General features: G+C 40.4%; 1 protein-coding gene across 2 annotated transcripts in view; it reads right to left on the reverse strand.

Annotated features, from left to right (window-relative positions):
* Positions 1-18,422, reverse strand: part of CPNE8 (copine 8) — a 201,278-nt gene that overhangs the window by 89,767 nt on the left and 93,089 nt on the right. Inside the window, exons 10-11 of one of the 2 annotated variants that reach the window (XM_075016147.1) lie at positions 17,633-17,674; positions 8,341-8,416 (exon numbers count right to left, since the gene is read on the reverse strand). The exons of the other annotated variant lie outside the window; for it this stretch is intronic. Of the exons in view, the coding sequence (XP_074872248.1) occupies positions 8,341-8,416; positions 17,633-17,674 (118 nt within the window). The remainder of the gene's footprint in view (positions 1-8,340; positions 8,417-17,632; positions 17,675-18,422) is intronic. 2 annotated transcript variants of the gene reach the window in all.

Consider the following 18,422-nt stretch of genomic DNA (forward strand, 5'->3'; position numbering starts at 1 on the left):
TCAGTCTTGGTTTGGGGAATAAAGTTTGGCTGAGGGCCTGAGTGGGTGGGGGGGTGGTTCAGTGGGCACGGTCCTGATTCTGGGGGGGAGTGGGGATCCAGGCACATGTGGCTCATTTGGGTGGTACAAGTACTGGATGAGTGGGGCTCACTGATTGTGGTGGGAGGTTCTGGGTCCGGGGGAGAGTGAGGCTAAGGCTATGCAGGAGAGATTCTCAGATATGAAGAATCTGGGGTATTGGAAAATCTGAATGCAAGGGGGTTCTGTGGGTTGGGGAGCTGCTCCCTGTATAGTGATTCCCCTCTCCACCCTGCCCCACAGCTCAAGAGCAATGGGTGCAGAGATGGGAGCTTTGCTGAACTTCCTGTAGCCGAGGGAGAAATCTGGGTTGCCCCAGAAGCCTTGCATGGGAAGAGGAAGTCCCATCCTCACCAGTCCAGCTGAAATTCACAGCTAAGTGCAGCACAGCATAGCAGCCACTGGGTCTTCCCCAGTCCTGCCCCTTGCCCCACAGTGAAATACTTCTCTGCCAGTGGCGCTCAGCACCTGAAATATGCTGCTGGGAAGGATCACATAACTGCTCGTGGCTTCCCTTTGCTTCGGCAGGGTACATACATTCTCTGCATACACAGTGGCCCAGAAGTCCCTCAGGAGTAGAAAACAGAAAAACTGATTCAGATTCACTTGTCATGCTGTGGTCTGCTGCAAGAGGGAGCTCCTGGCAGGCCTGCCCTAGACACTTTCATTGAAGGGAGAGTCACCTAAAAACATAGCTTTATAGGCTATAAAATCTGAAACTAATGATGCCAAATACAAATGAAAGACTGAGTAGATGGGGAGAGGGGTGTGGACTCTGTTTAAAGACTCCTGCCAGCCATTTGACCCTCCTCCTGTACTGTTTAAAGGCAGAAATGATGGGATTCAGTAGGGAATCCTTGTTTCTTTTGAGCAATCACTAGAGCTGAAATCACTGACAGGGTGGTTTGTTTAGCAGGATAAGACTTGGACATGGTGTGGGAAGTGTACCACAGTCAAAGGTAATGCAGAGGAAGGAGCACTATGAGGTTTCCCTCTACCCTGTGAAATTACAAAAAGCTCATGGAGTACTGGGGACCTCAGAACACTGCATTGCAACTAAAGGTGGCAGCAATGCTAGTAAGCAGTACCAGAGGTGGCAGCGGCGGCAGCAGCAGCAGCAATCAGGGCCAGCAGAGATCTGCTGCAGCCGCATCACGCAATCAATCTCTCCTCCCAGGGGCAGGCAGTAAACCCATCCGAATCCATCCCTGGATTTTGGGATAGTAGAGACTGAGGACGAGCAAGGGAAGGTGCAGCAGACAGAAAAGGGAAGCAGAACGTTAAAGGGACATGCATCTGCCAGAGTTTCACTCTGCAAGTTGGAAAACCGATGCAAAGCGAGTTTGTCCCATGAAAGCTCATCACCAAAAAAATCGTTTTGTTAGTCTTTAAAGTGCTACATTTCTGCTGTTTTGTTTTATCCAAGGTAGTTCAGGTTTGGTGTTTTCTAACTGAATAGTTATGAATTACTGTTGATATTTTGACAAAAGTAATGTTGTGTTCTCTCTCCTTTTAATTTTTTTTATTAAAGAAATATATACAGATTCAGTACTTGCAAGTGGGGAAGTAATGTCTCTCTTAGACAAACAGACTTATTAGGCAGCATCAAGTGCCAACTTCTAGTACGCAGGCAGGACTGCATCACCTGTCAATCCACTATAGCAGATCAACAACCTAACAACATACAAGACAACTTAAGATAAAGATACAGCACCATCTACTGGTGGACACACTGTCTAAACTAATCTTAACAGCCCCCGCCCCCCCAACCACATACATCACCTCCCTCCCACCCACCCATTTAAATAAGAATTTAAACAGTAACCCCTAAGAATCCAAGCAGTTTGGCATTTATGCAGGTTTGTGTGTGCAACTGCCCCCTTGAGTCCTGTATTCCATCATGGACATATTGCTTATAGTTGGGTCCAGATATCTGTGAAAGGAAGGGTCATCTCTTCTAAGTCAGACCTGTCCTTGTACATAGACTGTTGAAGATGGCAGCGAGCAGCACACACCCTGGCAATTTCTCCTGAACGGCCAGTTTCCCAACAAAAGCCACAGGAGCCAAATGGACTATGTCCAAATTGTCCTCTGCATCCCCTTTCAATGGATGTTGGAATATTCCGTATTTGCCTTCCCTACCTTTCAATTAATTAGAACTTCAGCTCTTGATGAACTACAAATGGGTGAGGCTCTTGCGTGTTTGTATTACCAAAGATAAGTTGTTTAGTTTCTCCATCTCTGTGTAAACCCCCCTGCACAAAGGGGTTTTTCTCTGGGCTGCTTTTTCCAGTTGCATAAACACATCTTTCTCCAATAGGCCCATATTTTTCCATTTTTTTCTGGCATCTAGGATCTTGCATGCTCATTTCCGGCCTACCTGTTCCTCTGCCTTTTGGAATGCTGTAAGATTCTGCCTCATCAAGCTCAGGGCCTTGCCAGATCTTGTTGCCTGAACATCAAGCCACTAGAATCAAGGGTTTGCAAAGTTCTTATGAGGAAAGTAATGGATGATTGAATCTCAACTGATGACAACAAAAGCTGGGTTTTGTGATTTTGGTCTTCAGTAGGACAAAGCATAGAACCAATGGTGTGGTTTACTTTTTCCATTTCTGCATTATTCACAGAGTGGGGCAACACTTGTCCTCTCTTTGGTTATCTGGAACTGCTGACAAACCTTGTGTAATAACTATGATTCAAATTCCTTCCCCAATTAGTGCAGAAGCAGTTTGGTGGATGAAACTACAACACTTCACATTTCATCAGTGCATTCATAACCTTCTCATTCACTTTATGCCTCATTGGTTGCACCACCACATACTTTGAAAAGGTGTGATACACCATCAGCAAATACATATTTCCAGCTGGGGTTTCTGATTGATTTAAAAAGCACATTATCTATAGGAACTCCTAGAGCTTATCAGTTTGGAGAAATTTTCCCCCACAGGAGCTCTCTCTCTTCTTGCTGGCATTTTCCTTTCTTGACAAGTGCCTAGTTATTAACATCTGCAGCTATATTCCACCAAAAAAATCTGTCAGATACCCAATTCAAAGTATTCAGAACACACCTGGCCTCCTGCTTAATCATTATGAAGACAATCCTGTACACTTCTCTGTATGCTTGTGGGCAAGACAATCCAGGTGCCTTCAGATATCAGCAAGTTGGTAGCCAGATCAATGGATAATTGTTCTTGGACTGTGCTGTACCAGCCCATTTTGAGTCACCTTTGATAGCTCTGTTAGCACACTGCATATCACTCAGAAGCCACAGACTGTTCCTTCCAGATGACCAATTTGATTCTATTCTCACTGCCCTCAGACTGGTGAGAGCATCTGCAACTGCATTTAGCTTTTCAGGTTCGTGGTAAACTGCAGGGGACTTAGGCTACACACTTACGGTAGAAGATTGACTGCTCTGCATTGATATTTTAGAACACTGTTTCGCACATGCATGAAACGGCACATTCCAGGGTCAATGCTGACCCCAGAACTCCTTGCAAGCTGCGAGGATTAAGGAAGATTGATAGGAGGAGTAGTCCTGTTGACCTTCTGTCGAAGGCAGACACGGCAGTCGATGTCTGCAAAGCAGGTTTTTGGTACACAACTGGCGTATCAAAAATTGCACAGCAGCCACCAAGCTTCAACGTAAATATAGACGTAGGCTCAGACTATGTACTCTGAATTTCATACCTACTAAACAGGGATAATAGGCCTGAGGGCTTCCATGATAGCCATATACTCCAATTCTGTAGCTGAAAACTTGGTTCCTCTTTCACCTAATTTATGACCTCTAAAAGCCTGTGCCTAATAAACTTGTCTACATGTTCAAGTGTGACTGACTGCAACCTTTGAATCATCACAGGTTATGGTGAATGGATGATCTATCAATGTAAGCACATCACTAGTTTACAAGTCCTTCCTTGTGTGAGTGAAGAGCTGTTGCATGTTCCTCAGTCCCAACAAAGTTGCTCTTGGTTAGCTAAGGCATTACAGTGTTGCCCACTTTGCAAACATTTTTATAAAGCTCCAGTAGAATTTAGAGAGGACTACATACTGCTACAATTCCTCCAGGTTTATTGGAACCACCCAGTTCTCTATGACATTCACTTTCTGGAGTTGGGACTCCAACCCATTCTCAAACTGACACTGTTTCCCACAGCTCTATTGTCTTGATTCCTTAATTTTTTTAGAATCCTTTCAACTTCAACCAGGTGTTCTTCCCATGTTTTATAGAACAAAATAAGGTCATCTAAATACATAAGGATGTTTTCAGTTCTAAAAACTTGTCTCAGATTATTTACTATCCGCTGAAACGGCCCTGCTGCATCCACCAGTCCAAAAGGCATTCTACAAAAATGAAACAGTGCACAGGTTGTCAGAGGCTATATTTAACTCAATCCTCAGATATTACTTTAAATCTGATGACTTCCAGATACCAAATCAAAACTGCTAAAATATTTTGTTGCTGACAGTTTATCCAGTATACCTGCTCTGTGGTAAAGCAAATAGCTATCTTGAATTTTCTATGAAAGAAGTGTCCTGTGATCAATGCATATCCTCAAGTCTCCAATGGGCTTCTTCATAATTAAAACTGGGGACACTCAAATCAGGCCATTTTCCTACATGAGATTTGGTGTCTCTTCACTGCAACCTGGACCACTCACAGGCTAAAGCACAATGCAATGTGGCACACAATCACATCTTCAAGTTCTTATTATTCTAGCTGAATATCATAAGAGCAGCTGTTCTAATGGCTTCCTTTCATTTCCTGGTATAGCTGCTTCTGTCAAGACACACTCTACACCTTTTACCAAATGAGCTGCTTCACAGCTCTTGAACTCTACTCCTCTGTTAGGCTTTGAAACCACTTACACTACACTGGCCCTACAGTCTGATTTTTCACTAACTGCACTTTGTATTTTACATTAATTGCTCTAAAAGAACTGCCCTTTTGGTCTAGTTCAAACCAGAGCCATGCTAAACAATAAAGCTGACTGGATACTGGTAGTTTCAAAAACTCACGTACTTTCAGTGCAGCAGTCTTTTACACTTAGGAATACTATTACAAGATGAATTGGCTTCATCGCATCTTTATTCTGAGCCACTCTGTATGCATAACAGATCCCAGGAGTTTGTCCCCAGGGTCCACACTTGCTTCTAGGAAAGAATAATCAATTGCACATTTACAAAATGGAAAATGACTGCCTTGGGAAGAGTGCTGCTGAGAAGTTTCTGGAGGTTAGGGTGAATCTATAAGGCTATAAATATGAGTCAATGTAACATTGTTGTAAAAAGAGCAAAAATGATCTGGGATGTAATAGCAGGAATGCTGTAAGCAAGAAATAAGAATTCTTCCACTCTGCTCAACACTGATACGATCTGAGCTGGAGTACTGTGTCCAGTCCTAGGTCCTATGCTTTGGGGAAGAGGTAAACAAATTGGAGAAGGTTCAAAACTGAGCAATAAAAATGACTAGAAGACTAGAAAACATGACAAAGAAAGATTGAAAAACAGGGTTTTACGTTTGGAGAAGAGTGACAGGAATAACAGATACATAAAAAGTAATCATAATGAAGGAGATAAATTTTCTCTTTATCCACTGAAGACAGGCTAAGAGTGGGCTTAAATTACAGGTAGGAAGATTTAGGTTAGACATAAAGAAAACCTTAAGTCTGAGGGCAGTTAAGCACGGGAACAAATTACCTAGGGAGATTGCAGAATTAGCATCACTGGAGGTTTTTAAGAACGAACATAAACTAAAAATTGTCAGGGACAATCTGGACAATATAGTCCTGTCTCAGTGCAGAAGACTGTATTAGATGATCTTTCAGGGTACCTTTCAACCCTAAATGTCTATAATGCTTTGGAAAATATTACTGAGTTTAAGAATGTTGGGGTTCAATTCATTAAACAAATGGTTTATGTTTTGTTGTGGGCCAGAGCTGCATGTAATCTTCCTCAGTCATGGTGGTGGGGGAAGTTCAGAAGTGAATCTTTGGAAATGCTTTGAAGTTCAAAGAGCTATATTATAAAAATTTCTCAGACAAGAATGGACTTTTGAAACCAAGCATCATAGAACCAAACCATAGAATCCTAGTGCTGGAAGAGACCTAAGGTCATCAAGTCCAGCTCCCTGCCCAAAGCAGGATCAATCCTAACTAAATCATCCCAGCCGGGACTTTGTAAAGTCATGACTTAAAAATCTCTATGGATGGAGATTCCACCACCTCTCTAGTAATGCATTCCAGTGCTTCGTATCCAAACTAGACCTCCCCTGCTGTAACTTGAGACCACTGCTCCTTGTTCTGTCATCCGTCACTCCTGAGAACAGCTTTCCTCCATGCTCTTGGAGCCTGCCCTTTCAGGAATTTGAAGGCTACTATCAAATTGCCTTTCACTCTTCTATTCTACAAACTAAGCAAGCCCGGGTCCTTCAGCCTCTCCTCATAGGACATGTGCTCCAGTCCCCTAATCATTTTGGTTTTCCTAGGCAATCTGTAGGGGAAGGTGAATGCAAACCCTCCATCTCCAGTTATGTCAAAATTCAGCCTTTTGAAGCTACATGCAAGGAAAAAGCCACTGTCCATCATGGCTGCTCCCGGAATATGAAGATCAAAGCTCCAAGCTGTATAAAGGAAAAATTAAAACACCTATGAATTATTCACTCTGAGCTAAGGCCATCATGAACTTATAGACACAGGAAAAACCCTCTGAGAGATCTGAAGGACTGACAGCTATCAGAGCCCTTGTTGCAGTCAGGTGAGGGATGTGATCTTCTAGTAAATGTCATAGCAATTATACAGATTTTTTTAAGTATGTTTTCTGTGAAATGACTTCACCTTAAGAATAAATGCATTTGCTTAGAAAGAGCTGTGCAGCAATCTGTAACTGCTAGCAATTACAGAAGTCCACAGCCTTTGGAGAAAAATTACTGGTTTAGGCAGTATTACTGGAAATATCAGTGTAGACAGAGAACCAAGCAGTCTGGAAAAACACTCTGGCCAGAAGGGGGGGTGGGGGGAGAGAGGTCTCATAAAGAGCCTAGTGTAGGTGCCCATGAGAGATCAGAGAAAGGGATACAGGTGTAGTTGGCCTGAATTGTGACAGATATATCACCAGCTTTTTGGTCCTGCTCTCCGTTACTATTCTCCCTTTCCATACAGCTTTGATCTCACTTTTCTGGGGGAGTTAGCTTGTGCTTTTGTATCCTCCCCAACCTTGTTCCTATTCTACACAGAAGAAAGCAGTGTGGTAATGCAGATAAAGTCACGTATGCGTGACAAAAAACTTGGTACCTTTGGGTTGTTCCCGCTGAAGTCACTGACACCACTATCCATGTGTGCCTATCTCCAAGACCTTGCAAGTTGCAAAGAGGAAATTATCAACTACTATGCGCAGGGATGCTAACATTTTTCTTTCTCTGTGAGTACCAGTGTCACAGAGACAGGAAAGTTAGCTGCTGCTCAGATGTACCCTGACACTACAAAACCACACGAGTGCTTCCTTCACAGCCCAACAAATCATAAAAACAAGAGTCTTGGCACAATGAATTATAGACCAGAGGCCTGCCAAATGTAGTTCTCACTGGCATCAGAAGAACAATTACCACCCAACTTCAAAAAAGAATGTTCCAGTCTTGTACATAACGAGAATTGGGCGTTTACTACATGTTGGTAGGATATACTTGATTGAATTTGATCTTCTTCCTGCAGTATAACGAAGCGCATTTTCCTTTGTAATAACTTGGAGCAGATCATGGGGTGATGACTATTGATGTTAGGAAATCTATAGATATCATCTGACAAATCTAGTCTAAAGCCTGAATGAACTTTTTGAAAGAAACCTAAATAGCTCATCTTCACAACTGCTACAGAGACAAAATAAATCAAACAATACATTCTGAGATGAAATAATATGCAAATATTATGAGGTTAAAAAGGAAGATTTTTGTAACTGTTTATTTGGTCAGTTTTGGTAAGCTGTTTGCCATACGCACACAGTTTAAAACAGCTTTGTGTAGAAACCACACACACACACACACACACACACCCAAGAAAGAGCTATGGAAAAACAGATTTGTTTTTTTCCAAAACACCACTGATGATACTGCTCTTGTCCAAAGAGCATATGTCTTTGTGATCCAAAATGTCTGTTTTGCCTTTATCGGGCTTTTATTCTGATAGGCACTGACCAATTTGACAAGCAAACAATGAAACTGGATTTTATCTATTTCCTCAAATTAAAAAAGTTCAAAACACTTACCTCATATACGTTGAATTGTGATTGCCCTCTAGACAATTCCCTGTAGCTTGTTGTGAATTCTCCAATGAAATCATGGCTGGAAAGAAAAAGTTTTCAAATCAACACATGTACAATATAAACTACTTTTCCCTAATTTCCAAATGTACAGCTAATGTGAAGCACAGTTGACACAAAAATAGATATGTGAGGAAAAGTAACTATCATAAAATAATTGTTATTCTGTTAACTTAAATATAAAGCATATTCAATAATTTCCCCACAAAATTATGATTAAAAATAGATTTGATTGAATCTGATGGTTCACGATAACTAACTTTTACGATCAACCCCGAATAAGAACTGTGCACCATGCACAGTACCTGAATGGAACTGTTAAGTCCTCCATTCACTCTCTAGCTCCCCACTTTTGCACCATGAGAGTGTGACAGTGTGTGAGAGACAGAAGAATGCTGAGTGGGGAAAAAATTGCAACCGCAAGGAGTCACTTTTGTGTTGGTTCATTCAATGAAGGAGACAAGCCAAGATTCTACTCACTCCTTGTACCTGTATATCTACCGGCTTGGGAAGGGAAATAGTTGTCCACAGTTCCTGACCACCTTCCTCCCCCACATGCTATAATTCACTGATCACATAGTTCATATTACAGATTAAGAGAGTACTTCATGGGGGGGAGGGGAGAAACCTCAAGAATATAGATGAAAATGATATTTATAAAATTATTATTACAATCTATTTAAAAGTTTTTACAAACTTTATTGAATACAATTACAAAAATGTTATAAACAGAAATGGTTGAAAATACACTACAAATTTTAGTTGTTACAAAATATTAAAGCTAATCAAAACATTACAAATGGTTTCTGTGACTAGCTCCTCATGACAAGCAAATCATGAAGAACCATTATGAGGGGCCTAGATAATGGGAGGGAAGGACCTATGTATGAATTACATATTGCAAAAATTAAGTCAAAACATTTATATTTTCATATTTATGTAAAATTAACAATTTTATTCTACTCTCAAAATACTCACCGTTTTTCAAACAATGTCTTCCCCTAGTTTAGCTGTGGCAAATGCATGAAATGATGTCATAACACAAAGACTTGACAATTTCATTCTCATTTCTCAAGAGAGACAAAGCACTAAGATACTCTTGAGTCACTATGGATTGGGACATTTTTCCCCCCTTTTAGAAGAGAGGAGGAACATTCTCCCCTATAGGTAGTGCTCATTAGTAACAAATATAACCATAATGGATACATTCAACATTTGGAAACATTCTGTTGCACTGGATTCAGTGATAACCTGGAACATCCAAATAGATTTCCTTTCATCATCTTCTCTCTATATGAGAGCGATGCGAATTTAATAAGTCGAAGAAAATCTTTAATAAAATCTGCTAGGAGATCATCTGGGTACTTCTGACATAGACATTTGTTACCTCCATGGACTCAAACTTGAAGTGTTAGTTGAAAGCTTTATTAGTACCCTAAAGGATTTGTCAATATTTTTGTAAGCCTTGATCAGATGTTCTAATAAACTCTTCAGTCTGTCAGTGACTGTGGTGAAGATACTAACTCTGCAGGCCTCCTTGTCACTGAACGAATGAGCAGCAGCACCACAAGTCTCTCTCTTGTGGAATTTGGCTGACTTACACTCTGGTTACACTTCTTGCCACCCCTTGAATTTCACACTCATTGTAACTATCCCACATTTGCTGAAGACTCATCATTAAGTCTACAGCAGTGGGAAGTTTATTTTGAGCACTTTGCAAGTTTAGAGTGCGCCTGCTGAATGGGCTGAACTACATCATTCCTGACGTCACACAAATCTGTTTCCAAAGTGCAGAAAATGCCCATTGCATCACTCAAGATTATTATACCTTTTTCCTTTTGCTGATTTGTGAGGTTTGTTATCTGTGAGGCTTTCTAGTTCTTCAAGAATGTTGGAGTATCCCAGAACAACTGTATTTACAGCTTCAGCATTGGCACTCCACTCTGTCCCAACAAAAAGCAGTCAAGTAGCACTTTAAAGACTAGCAAAATGGTTTATTAGGTGAGCTTTCGTTGGACACACCCACTTCTTCAGACCATAGCCAGACCAGAACAGACTCAATATTTAAGGCACAGAGACTGTTTTTAGTTCTTTGTGCCTTAAATATTGAGTCTGTTCTGGTCTGGCTATGGTCTGAAGAAGTGAGTCTGTCCCACGGAAGCTCACTTAATAAACCATTTTGCTAGTCTTTAAAGTGCTACTTGACTGCTTTTTGTTTTGATAGTGTATAGACTAGCACAGCTTCCTCTTTGTTACTATTCACTGTGTCCCAGAGTGTAATTTGAGCACTCTAAGAAACTTGTTACATGTGATTTCTTACCCTAACAGTAGGTCTAATTACCTTTTCTCACAAGCTAAACAGCCTCCTAGCATGAGTCTGACCCTCCCACCCTGTAACCAGGGTTCTCCTTGCATCTGGCAGCAGTCTCTATTGTTTGGTATCAGGGAATCCTTTGTGTTCAGTTAAAACTTTTTCTTAACTTGAGTGGAAAAGTACAACACCCAAAATGGCTGTCAGCACAGCAGCTCCCCTATTCACTTGTCTTTGTAGGACCAACCATAGTCCAGACTCACAGCAAAAGCACAACTATTCACAGCTGACTGTCCCATACACAAGACCAGTGAGGAAGCCGTGCTAGTCTATACACTATCAAAACAAAAAGCAGATAAATAGCACTTTAAAGACTAGCAAAATAGTTTATTAGGTGAGCTTTCCCATGAAAGCTCACCTAATAAACTATTTTGCTAGTCTTTAAAGTGCTACTTGACTGCTTTTTGTTTTGATACACAAGACCATTACCTTCATTAAGTACAGTAACTTGTCACTTGATGTTGCAGCTATTAAAGAAACAAGCAGAAAACAAACTGCAAACTACTGAGATAAATACACTATAGTGCTAGGGAAAAGCGAGAAGAACTTGGAAGCAAGTCACTCATAGTTCTGACAACTACCATAGGTGACAAGAAGGAAGTGTAGTGGGGTCAAGCCAGCAAGATGACATACTGAGCGCCACTCCAGAAGCCTCACAGCTGACCCAACAGGAGCTGCTCAAGGAAAAACTTTCTGGCAACTGTGCATATAGCATTGCACATCTGATTTGAATCAAATGTCAACAAACACTCAAAGAACAAAATCTCTACTAATAGATACATGCATTGCCTGTGCCCCTTAACAGAATTTCAGAGCACAGTAAGTATGAAAACTATATGGACTCCTGTCTAATAATCTGTCCAATGTCACTCAATGAGCAAGTACAAGAAATGGAAACCAGATCTTCTGACTCCCAGTCCTGTGTAAAGTCCACTGGACCATTCTGCTGGCCATAATCTGCTCTGATTTACACACATGCAACCTTGCTCTCTGCAGAAATTTCAATGTGGTTTCACAAGGATAAACTAAGGCAGAATTTAGCCCTGTAAATGCAACCGAATTAATTCCTCTGTTGATCACGTATGCAATAGAAAAATAGGATCCTACCCACACAGCCTTAGCCACAGAAAAGGTTCTACAGCAATAAAGAAATAACAGAAGCAAAAAAATTGATTTTTTCCCCAAACATAAGCATATCTGACTACCTAAAGTAGCACATTATTTGAGTAAGAAACTGTATGGCTTTCCAGACCAGAATTATACTTTACTGTATACTATACTTTACTATCCCACAATCAGTGATAAATCATGGATGTCATGTTCATTCTATTTTTGCTGCAGATATTTCATGGATTATACACAGTTTAAAAAAAAATGAAACAAACCGCAAATAAAATTTGCTGTGCTCTGCAATAGCCATGAAAACTTTTTTGGGTCTACTGAACAACAGAAAAAGGCAGTCCGGTCACACTTTAAAGACTAACAAAATAATTTATTAGGTGGTGAGCTTTTGTGAGACAGACCCACTTCTTCAGACCAGAGCTATACCAGAACAGACTCAATATTTAAGGCACAGAGAACTAAAAATTGTTTCAAGGTGGGCAAATCAGAAGAGAAGAGAGGCGGTGGGGTGGGGGAAGGGAGTCAAGAGTCAGATAAAGCAAAAGTATGTAAAAGAGTCCTTATAATGGGCCAGGTAACTGCTGCGCCAGTTCAGACCACATGTTAATATGTTGAATTTGAATATAAATGAGAGTTCCGCACTCTCTCTTTGTAGGTGATTGTTAAAGTTCCTTTTCAGTAAAGCACATACCTGAAGCTCATTAACAGAATGGCCCACTACATTAAAGTGCTGGATGACAGGTTTGTGAATTAGGAGTTTCTTGATGTCTGTTTTGTGTCCATTTATTCTTTGTTGAAGAGTGTTTATCGTTTGCCCTATGTACATGGTATGTGGGCATTGTTGGCCCATGTTGGCATATATGATGTTAGTTGAGGAACATGAGAATGTGCCCGTGATTCTATGAGTAACTTGGTTAGGTCCAGTGATGTATCTCCAAAATAGATATGTGGACAAAGTTGGCAACTGGGCTTGTTGCAAGGAAAAGTTCCAGGATTGGTATTCTTGTGGTATAGTCTGTGGTTGCTGGTGAGAATCCTCATAAGGTTGGGAGGTTGTCTGTAGGAGAGAACAGGCCTGTCACCTAGGGCCTTATGGAGCGTGGTATCCTGATTAAGGATAGGCTGTAGGTCTTTATTGATGTGTTGCAGTGGTTTGAGCTGAGAGCTGTAGGTAATGAGCAGTGGTGTCCTGTTACTGGGTTATTTGGGCCTACTTTGAAGTAGCTGGTTTCTGGGTATTTGTCTGGCCCCGTTGATTTGGTTTTTTTTTTTTTTTTTTTTTTTTACTTCTCCTGGTGGGTAATTCAAGTTTATGAATATTTGGTAGAGATCTTGTAGTTTTTGGTCTCTGTCAGTAGGATCAGAGCAAATGCAATTGTACCTAAGGGCTTGACTGTAAACAATGGATCTTGTGTGTGCAGGATGGAAGCCAGAAGCACGTAGTTAAGTATAGTGGTCAGTGGGTTTCCGGTAGAGTGTGGTACTGTTCAGACCATCGTTGATTTATAATGTAGTGTCCAGGAAGCGTGTCTCTCGCATTGAGTGGTTGAGGCATAAGTTGATGGTGGGGTACAGATTGTTAAAGTCTCTGTGGAATTCTTTTAGAGACTCTACACCTTGGGTCCAAATCATAAAAGATGTCATCGATGTATCATAAGTAAAGGAGGGGCTATAGGGGACAAGAACTGACGAATCGTAGTTTCAGGTAAGCCATAAATATATTAGCATATTGTGGGGCCATGCGGGTGCCCACAGCAGTTCCACTAATCTGGAGGTATAAGTTGTTGCCAAATCAGAAATAATTGTGGGTCAGAACAAAGTTACAGAGGTCAGACACCACAATGGCTGTGGTAACATCAGATATGATATTCCTGATCACTTGTAGTCCATTTTCATATGGCATATTAGCGTACAGAGCCTCTACATCCATGGTGGCAAGGATGGTGGTGTTAGGAACTTTTCCCATGTTGTGTAGTTTCCTCAGGAAGTCAGTAGTATCTCGGAGACAGCTGGGAGTGTTGGTGGCATAGCGTTTGAGGAGGGAGTCCACATAACTGGATAGTCCAGTGGTAAGGGTGCCAATACCCAAAATGATAGGGTGTCCAGGGTTTTCAGGTTTGTGGATTTTGGGAAGTAAATAGAATAATCCAGCTCGGAGCTCAGATGGTGTATCTAAGTAAAAAAGGTCCCGAGTAGCAGCAGGGAGTTCCTTAAGTAGTAGTTGTAATTTCTTTTGGAATTCCAAAAATGGGATCAGAGAAGAGAGGTCTGTAAAATGTGGTGTTGGAGAGTTGTCTGGCTGCCTTCTGTTCATAGTCTGACTTACTCATGACGACAACAGCACCCCCTTTGTCAACTGGTTTGATTATAATGTGTGGGTTATTTTTGAGGCTCTGGACAGCATAGCATTCAGCATAGTTGAGATTGTCTCTCATTTGACATTGTTTGCATATAATGTCAGTTTGAGCACAGTTGTGGAAGCATTGTACATAGAAATCCAGACTTTCACTACAATCATCAGGGGAGTCCACAAAGAGTATTATGGAATATAAACATACACATTTTAGGTTTTGTTTACGACAAAGGCATACTTAAAGATTTAAGATATTTGTTAAGGGCACACTTTGGTACATGTAGTTAAAACTTCTACTTGGAAATAAACAAAAGAGCCAAGAAAAGTTCTATACTTTAGAGAAATATGTTATGACATGAGAGCAAGGAGCTCAATGTCAAAAACTGGAGCCTGTTTTTAAGAGCAAGGGTGCTGGAAAAGGAAACTAGATCAAAACCCCTGTACAAGTGGTAAAACTCAGATTGACCAGAGGCATGTACAGATAGTTTCAGACCACAGAATACTTTCCACAGTCAGTGGGCCCCAAATACCCCGTCCAGCAAGTTCTCTAAAAGTCTTCCGGACAGTTGTCCATTGCCAATTTATATGTATATTCAACAAATGACCTGCCTAGCTGTGAATGCTTCAACACTTCAGTGTAACACTGTTTTACAAAAGGAGACCACTGCTAAGGGACATTAACTACTATGCTGTAGTGAGGCATTAATTTACTCTTAGTAAACTACTGTTTGCAAAATTTTACATATAAAGAGATATTATTGTTGCTATCCAGAATTTTAAAAAAGGTAGAGGAGAGAGAAAAATGCACATTGATAGCCAAAGAAAAATTTTTAGCCCCCCCACCCCTTCTTTGTTTTTAGGTATTAAAACTTTGCAGGTATTCAGAGTAAGATTTAAATAAGAGAGACATTAATACAGCAAAACACCAACTCCTTCCCCTTCAGATATGCTGGGTTGGAGGTGGATTGCCTTAACTCCAGAGTATCCTAGGAATTAGTTGTGCACAAGGAAATAGGTGAATTTGTCAGCTAGTCAGACCAAGACTAAGAACAACTTATTTTCTTCTCAAAATGTATATAAAATTTTAATTTCAGATCTGAGAGAGCGGAAACAGTATTACCTGTTTTCTGTGACCTCTTGCCATACAAATTTGGTTTTTCCATTTTACTATATTGGGAATATATAAAATATATTTATATATATATAAAATTTATAATATAATTCCAGCCCAAGCATATATTATGTCTGTTACATGCTGGAAATGGGAATACATCAAATTTTCATAGGCTCAAGTAAATGTAGCTGGGGAATCACAGAAAAGATTAATAAAGCTCAGTTTACCTTGGAGACTAACAGCCACTCTGTGAAAACAAACTTGATAAATAAAACTTTTCAAACTAATCTCAGAGGACTAGCCATGTTAGTCTGTAACTTCGCAAAAACCAACAAGTAGTTCTGTGGCACGTTAAAGACTAATCATTTTATTTATTAGGTAATGAGCATTCATGGGTGGGCCTTACCACAAAAGCTCATGGACCTAATAAATAAAATTGTGAGTCTTTCAGGTACTATAGGACTACTTGTTCTACTGTCTAATGTTATTTTGCCTGGTCAGGGAATGGCTCAGCAAGAGGGATGAATTTGAATTAACAGTCAACTGCACAGGGAGAGCTTATTCGCACAAGACTAGACAATATTTTTATTAACTGAGTGGTCTGAAAAAGAGTTGAGAAGGCAAAAATGATACTAAAGGCAAACAAAGCTTAACTTGTTTTAGATCATTAGCAATAATTTTTAAAGAAAGAATCAAAGTTTGTTAGTATCATAGAAAATGAAACAAGAAAGAGTTGGACTTTAGAGGCAAACTTCCACCCAAGCAGTGTAGGTTGCAAAGTATGTTTTTTAAGCATGAGTTCTTTATCCCTTACTGGTGTTCCTAAGTGCTACAGTTTTATAAACCAGTGGTTCCCAACCTTTTCACTAGTGCAGATCACCAGTCACCCCCCATAAACCATTCATGGACCCCCAATCATGCCCCAAAGTGTTCATGAAGCCCCATCAAAGCCAATTCTAGATGCTATGTGCACTTCATTAAAACAAACAGGAAACCACAACAGATTTTTAGACAGCAATTAATAATATTATTGGATCATATTTAATTTAAAAATAATAGATTATAACTTTGCAATTTATAAAGCTTATTTTCTATGGTCATTTTTATTAACCTATTTTTTTCCCCACAGACCCACTGCAATACCTTTGTGGAACTCTATGGGTCCTTGGACTCCAGGGTGGGAACCACTGTTATAAACAAAATTGCTGGTTGAAATTTTGGTTCTAAAATTTTGAAAAAAATATTTCTAACCACAATAGAAATGCCTTTGGAAAATGTGAGTACCTAATGAATTTTCAGAAGTTTAGAAAACCATAGTATTTTATTTTTGACAGCTCCAAAAACTTCTGGCATTTTTCTGTGAAAGATACTAGTGATGTTCTGATCTGTTCAAACAGCAGAAGACTGCAGATAGTGATGTAATGCCAAAAGAAGGAATCAAACATGGGACCTCTGGAGCTTACAGCATGAGCTCTTACTCCATGAGCAAAGAGCCAGCTCACTGGTAGCTAAGACTGTAGAGCAGATTAGCCAGTCTGTTGATGGTCTTAGTGCCACTACATGAGACAGCAAACCATACCCAGAAGGTATCTGGGTTACAATGACAATATGAAAGACTGAGTTCTCTGGAAAAAAAGGTGAGTCCATTATAGAAGGAAAATGGGAACTGCAAAAAAGTCTTTCTTTAGAAAAAAAACACTTCTCTAGATCTGCTCAAAATGCTCCTCCTAATGCACCCTAACATGCTATTAGCCTTCTTGGCTACAAGGGCACATTGTTTACTCCTATCTGGCCTTCAAGCCACCAGAACCCCTATGTCCCTTTCCACTGTACTACTGCTTAGCCAGTTGGTCCCCTTTCTTTAGGAACAAACTCAGGTGGAGAGCTATACCCATGCACAAAAGTTTAACCATTCCCAGCAGAATTATTATAACCCTAGGATCAACATATTTCATATTCAGTTTACAATTATTATATTTATTATTTTTGGAGAATAGCTTCCAAACTGCAAAGTCTAAACAGCTCTCCTATCTTTAGTAAGCTTTGGAAAGAATGCAAGGATTAGACCTTTTCTCCAATAATCTAAGATGGAGAGCTGAAGCAAGAAGGTAATTGTGTAGAACCATACTCTTTTCTTGATACACATGTGCTATAGTTATTGACATTGAAATGCATATCTAATTTTCATTTAAGAACAATTACTGCCAAATATTGGGTTTGAAATAAACAACATTTTGACGATCCAATTTTAGTGATTTGCAACATGGAAGTATCTTACCTTCCATCTCTGTCCCAGTCATACACTTCTATTTTAATGGTTCTGGGGGGAAAAAAAAAAAAAAAAAAAAATCACACAAACATGTTTTTAAATGCAAGTTTTCACAAAAAAACCCATACTTAAGATCTGAAAATAGTGCATTTTAATTACCATCAGTTGGGATAGACTTACAAAGTCGGCATGGGTAAGGCTAGTATTTTAACCATTTCAACAGCTCAGGGACCTTGTATTAGATTAGACTGTAAAACTCATTTTCATAACATGGCAAATAACCAGTACAAGTGCTTGTTCAATAGGAATCTGGCTCCCTGCTTAACAGGTGCTGGAAGCAAGATTAGAAGGAGGCATCTCCTGAAGAAGGTAGGCAATGGACTTTTGGCTTCTAAATCTGATACAGTGAGGAGACAAATCTTTTTCTTCATACCATCATCTCTTGTGTGCAAAGATGAAAGTGAACCAGCATAGTGGTCTTGTAAGAATCAGTCACCAGCTCAGACTGCACACAACCAACTTTTTGCTCCTGCATCAGCAGCCCTGCTGGTAGGGTTTGGCAGCATGGCTGCAGAAGCACTTCTCTGCCCTTATGGCCCAGGGGCTAAAGAGGCGGCAACACTAAAAACACCACTACAGCCATGGCACTCCCAGTCACTGGCTGAGAAGGAATGGCTGGGAAGCCCCAGCCTTGCCCTGCTGCCCAAGGCGCCACCCCTCCCAGGGATCCACAGCTGCCCCCCATCTTGCTAAGGACACTGGGACAAGTTTAGGGTGCCCTGGTCAACACCAGCATCTA

Source organism: Carettochelys insculpta, chromosome 1, assembly GCF_033958435.1.
Source record: "Carettochelys insculpta isolate YL-2023 chromosome 1, ASM3395843v1, whole genome shotgun sequence".
NCBI lineage: Eukaryota > Metazoa > Chordata > Testudines > Carettochelyidae > Carettochelys > Carettochelys insculpta.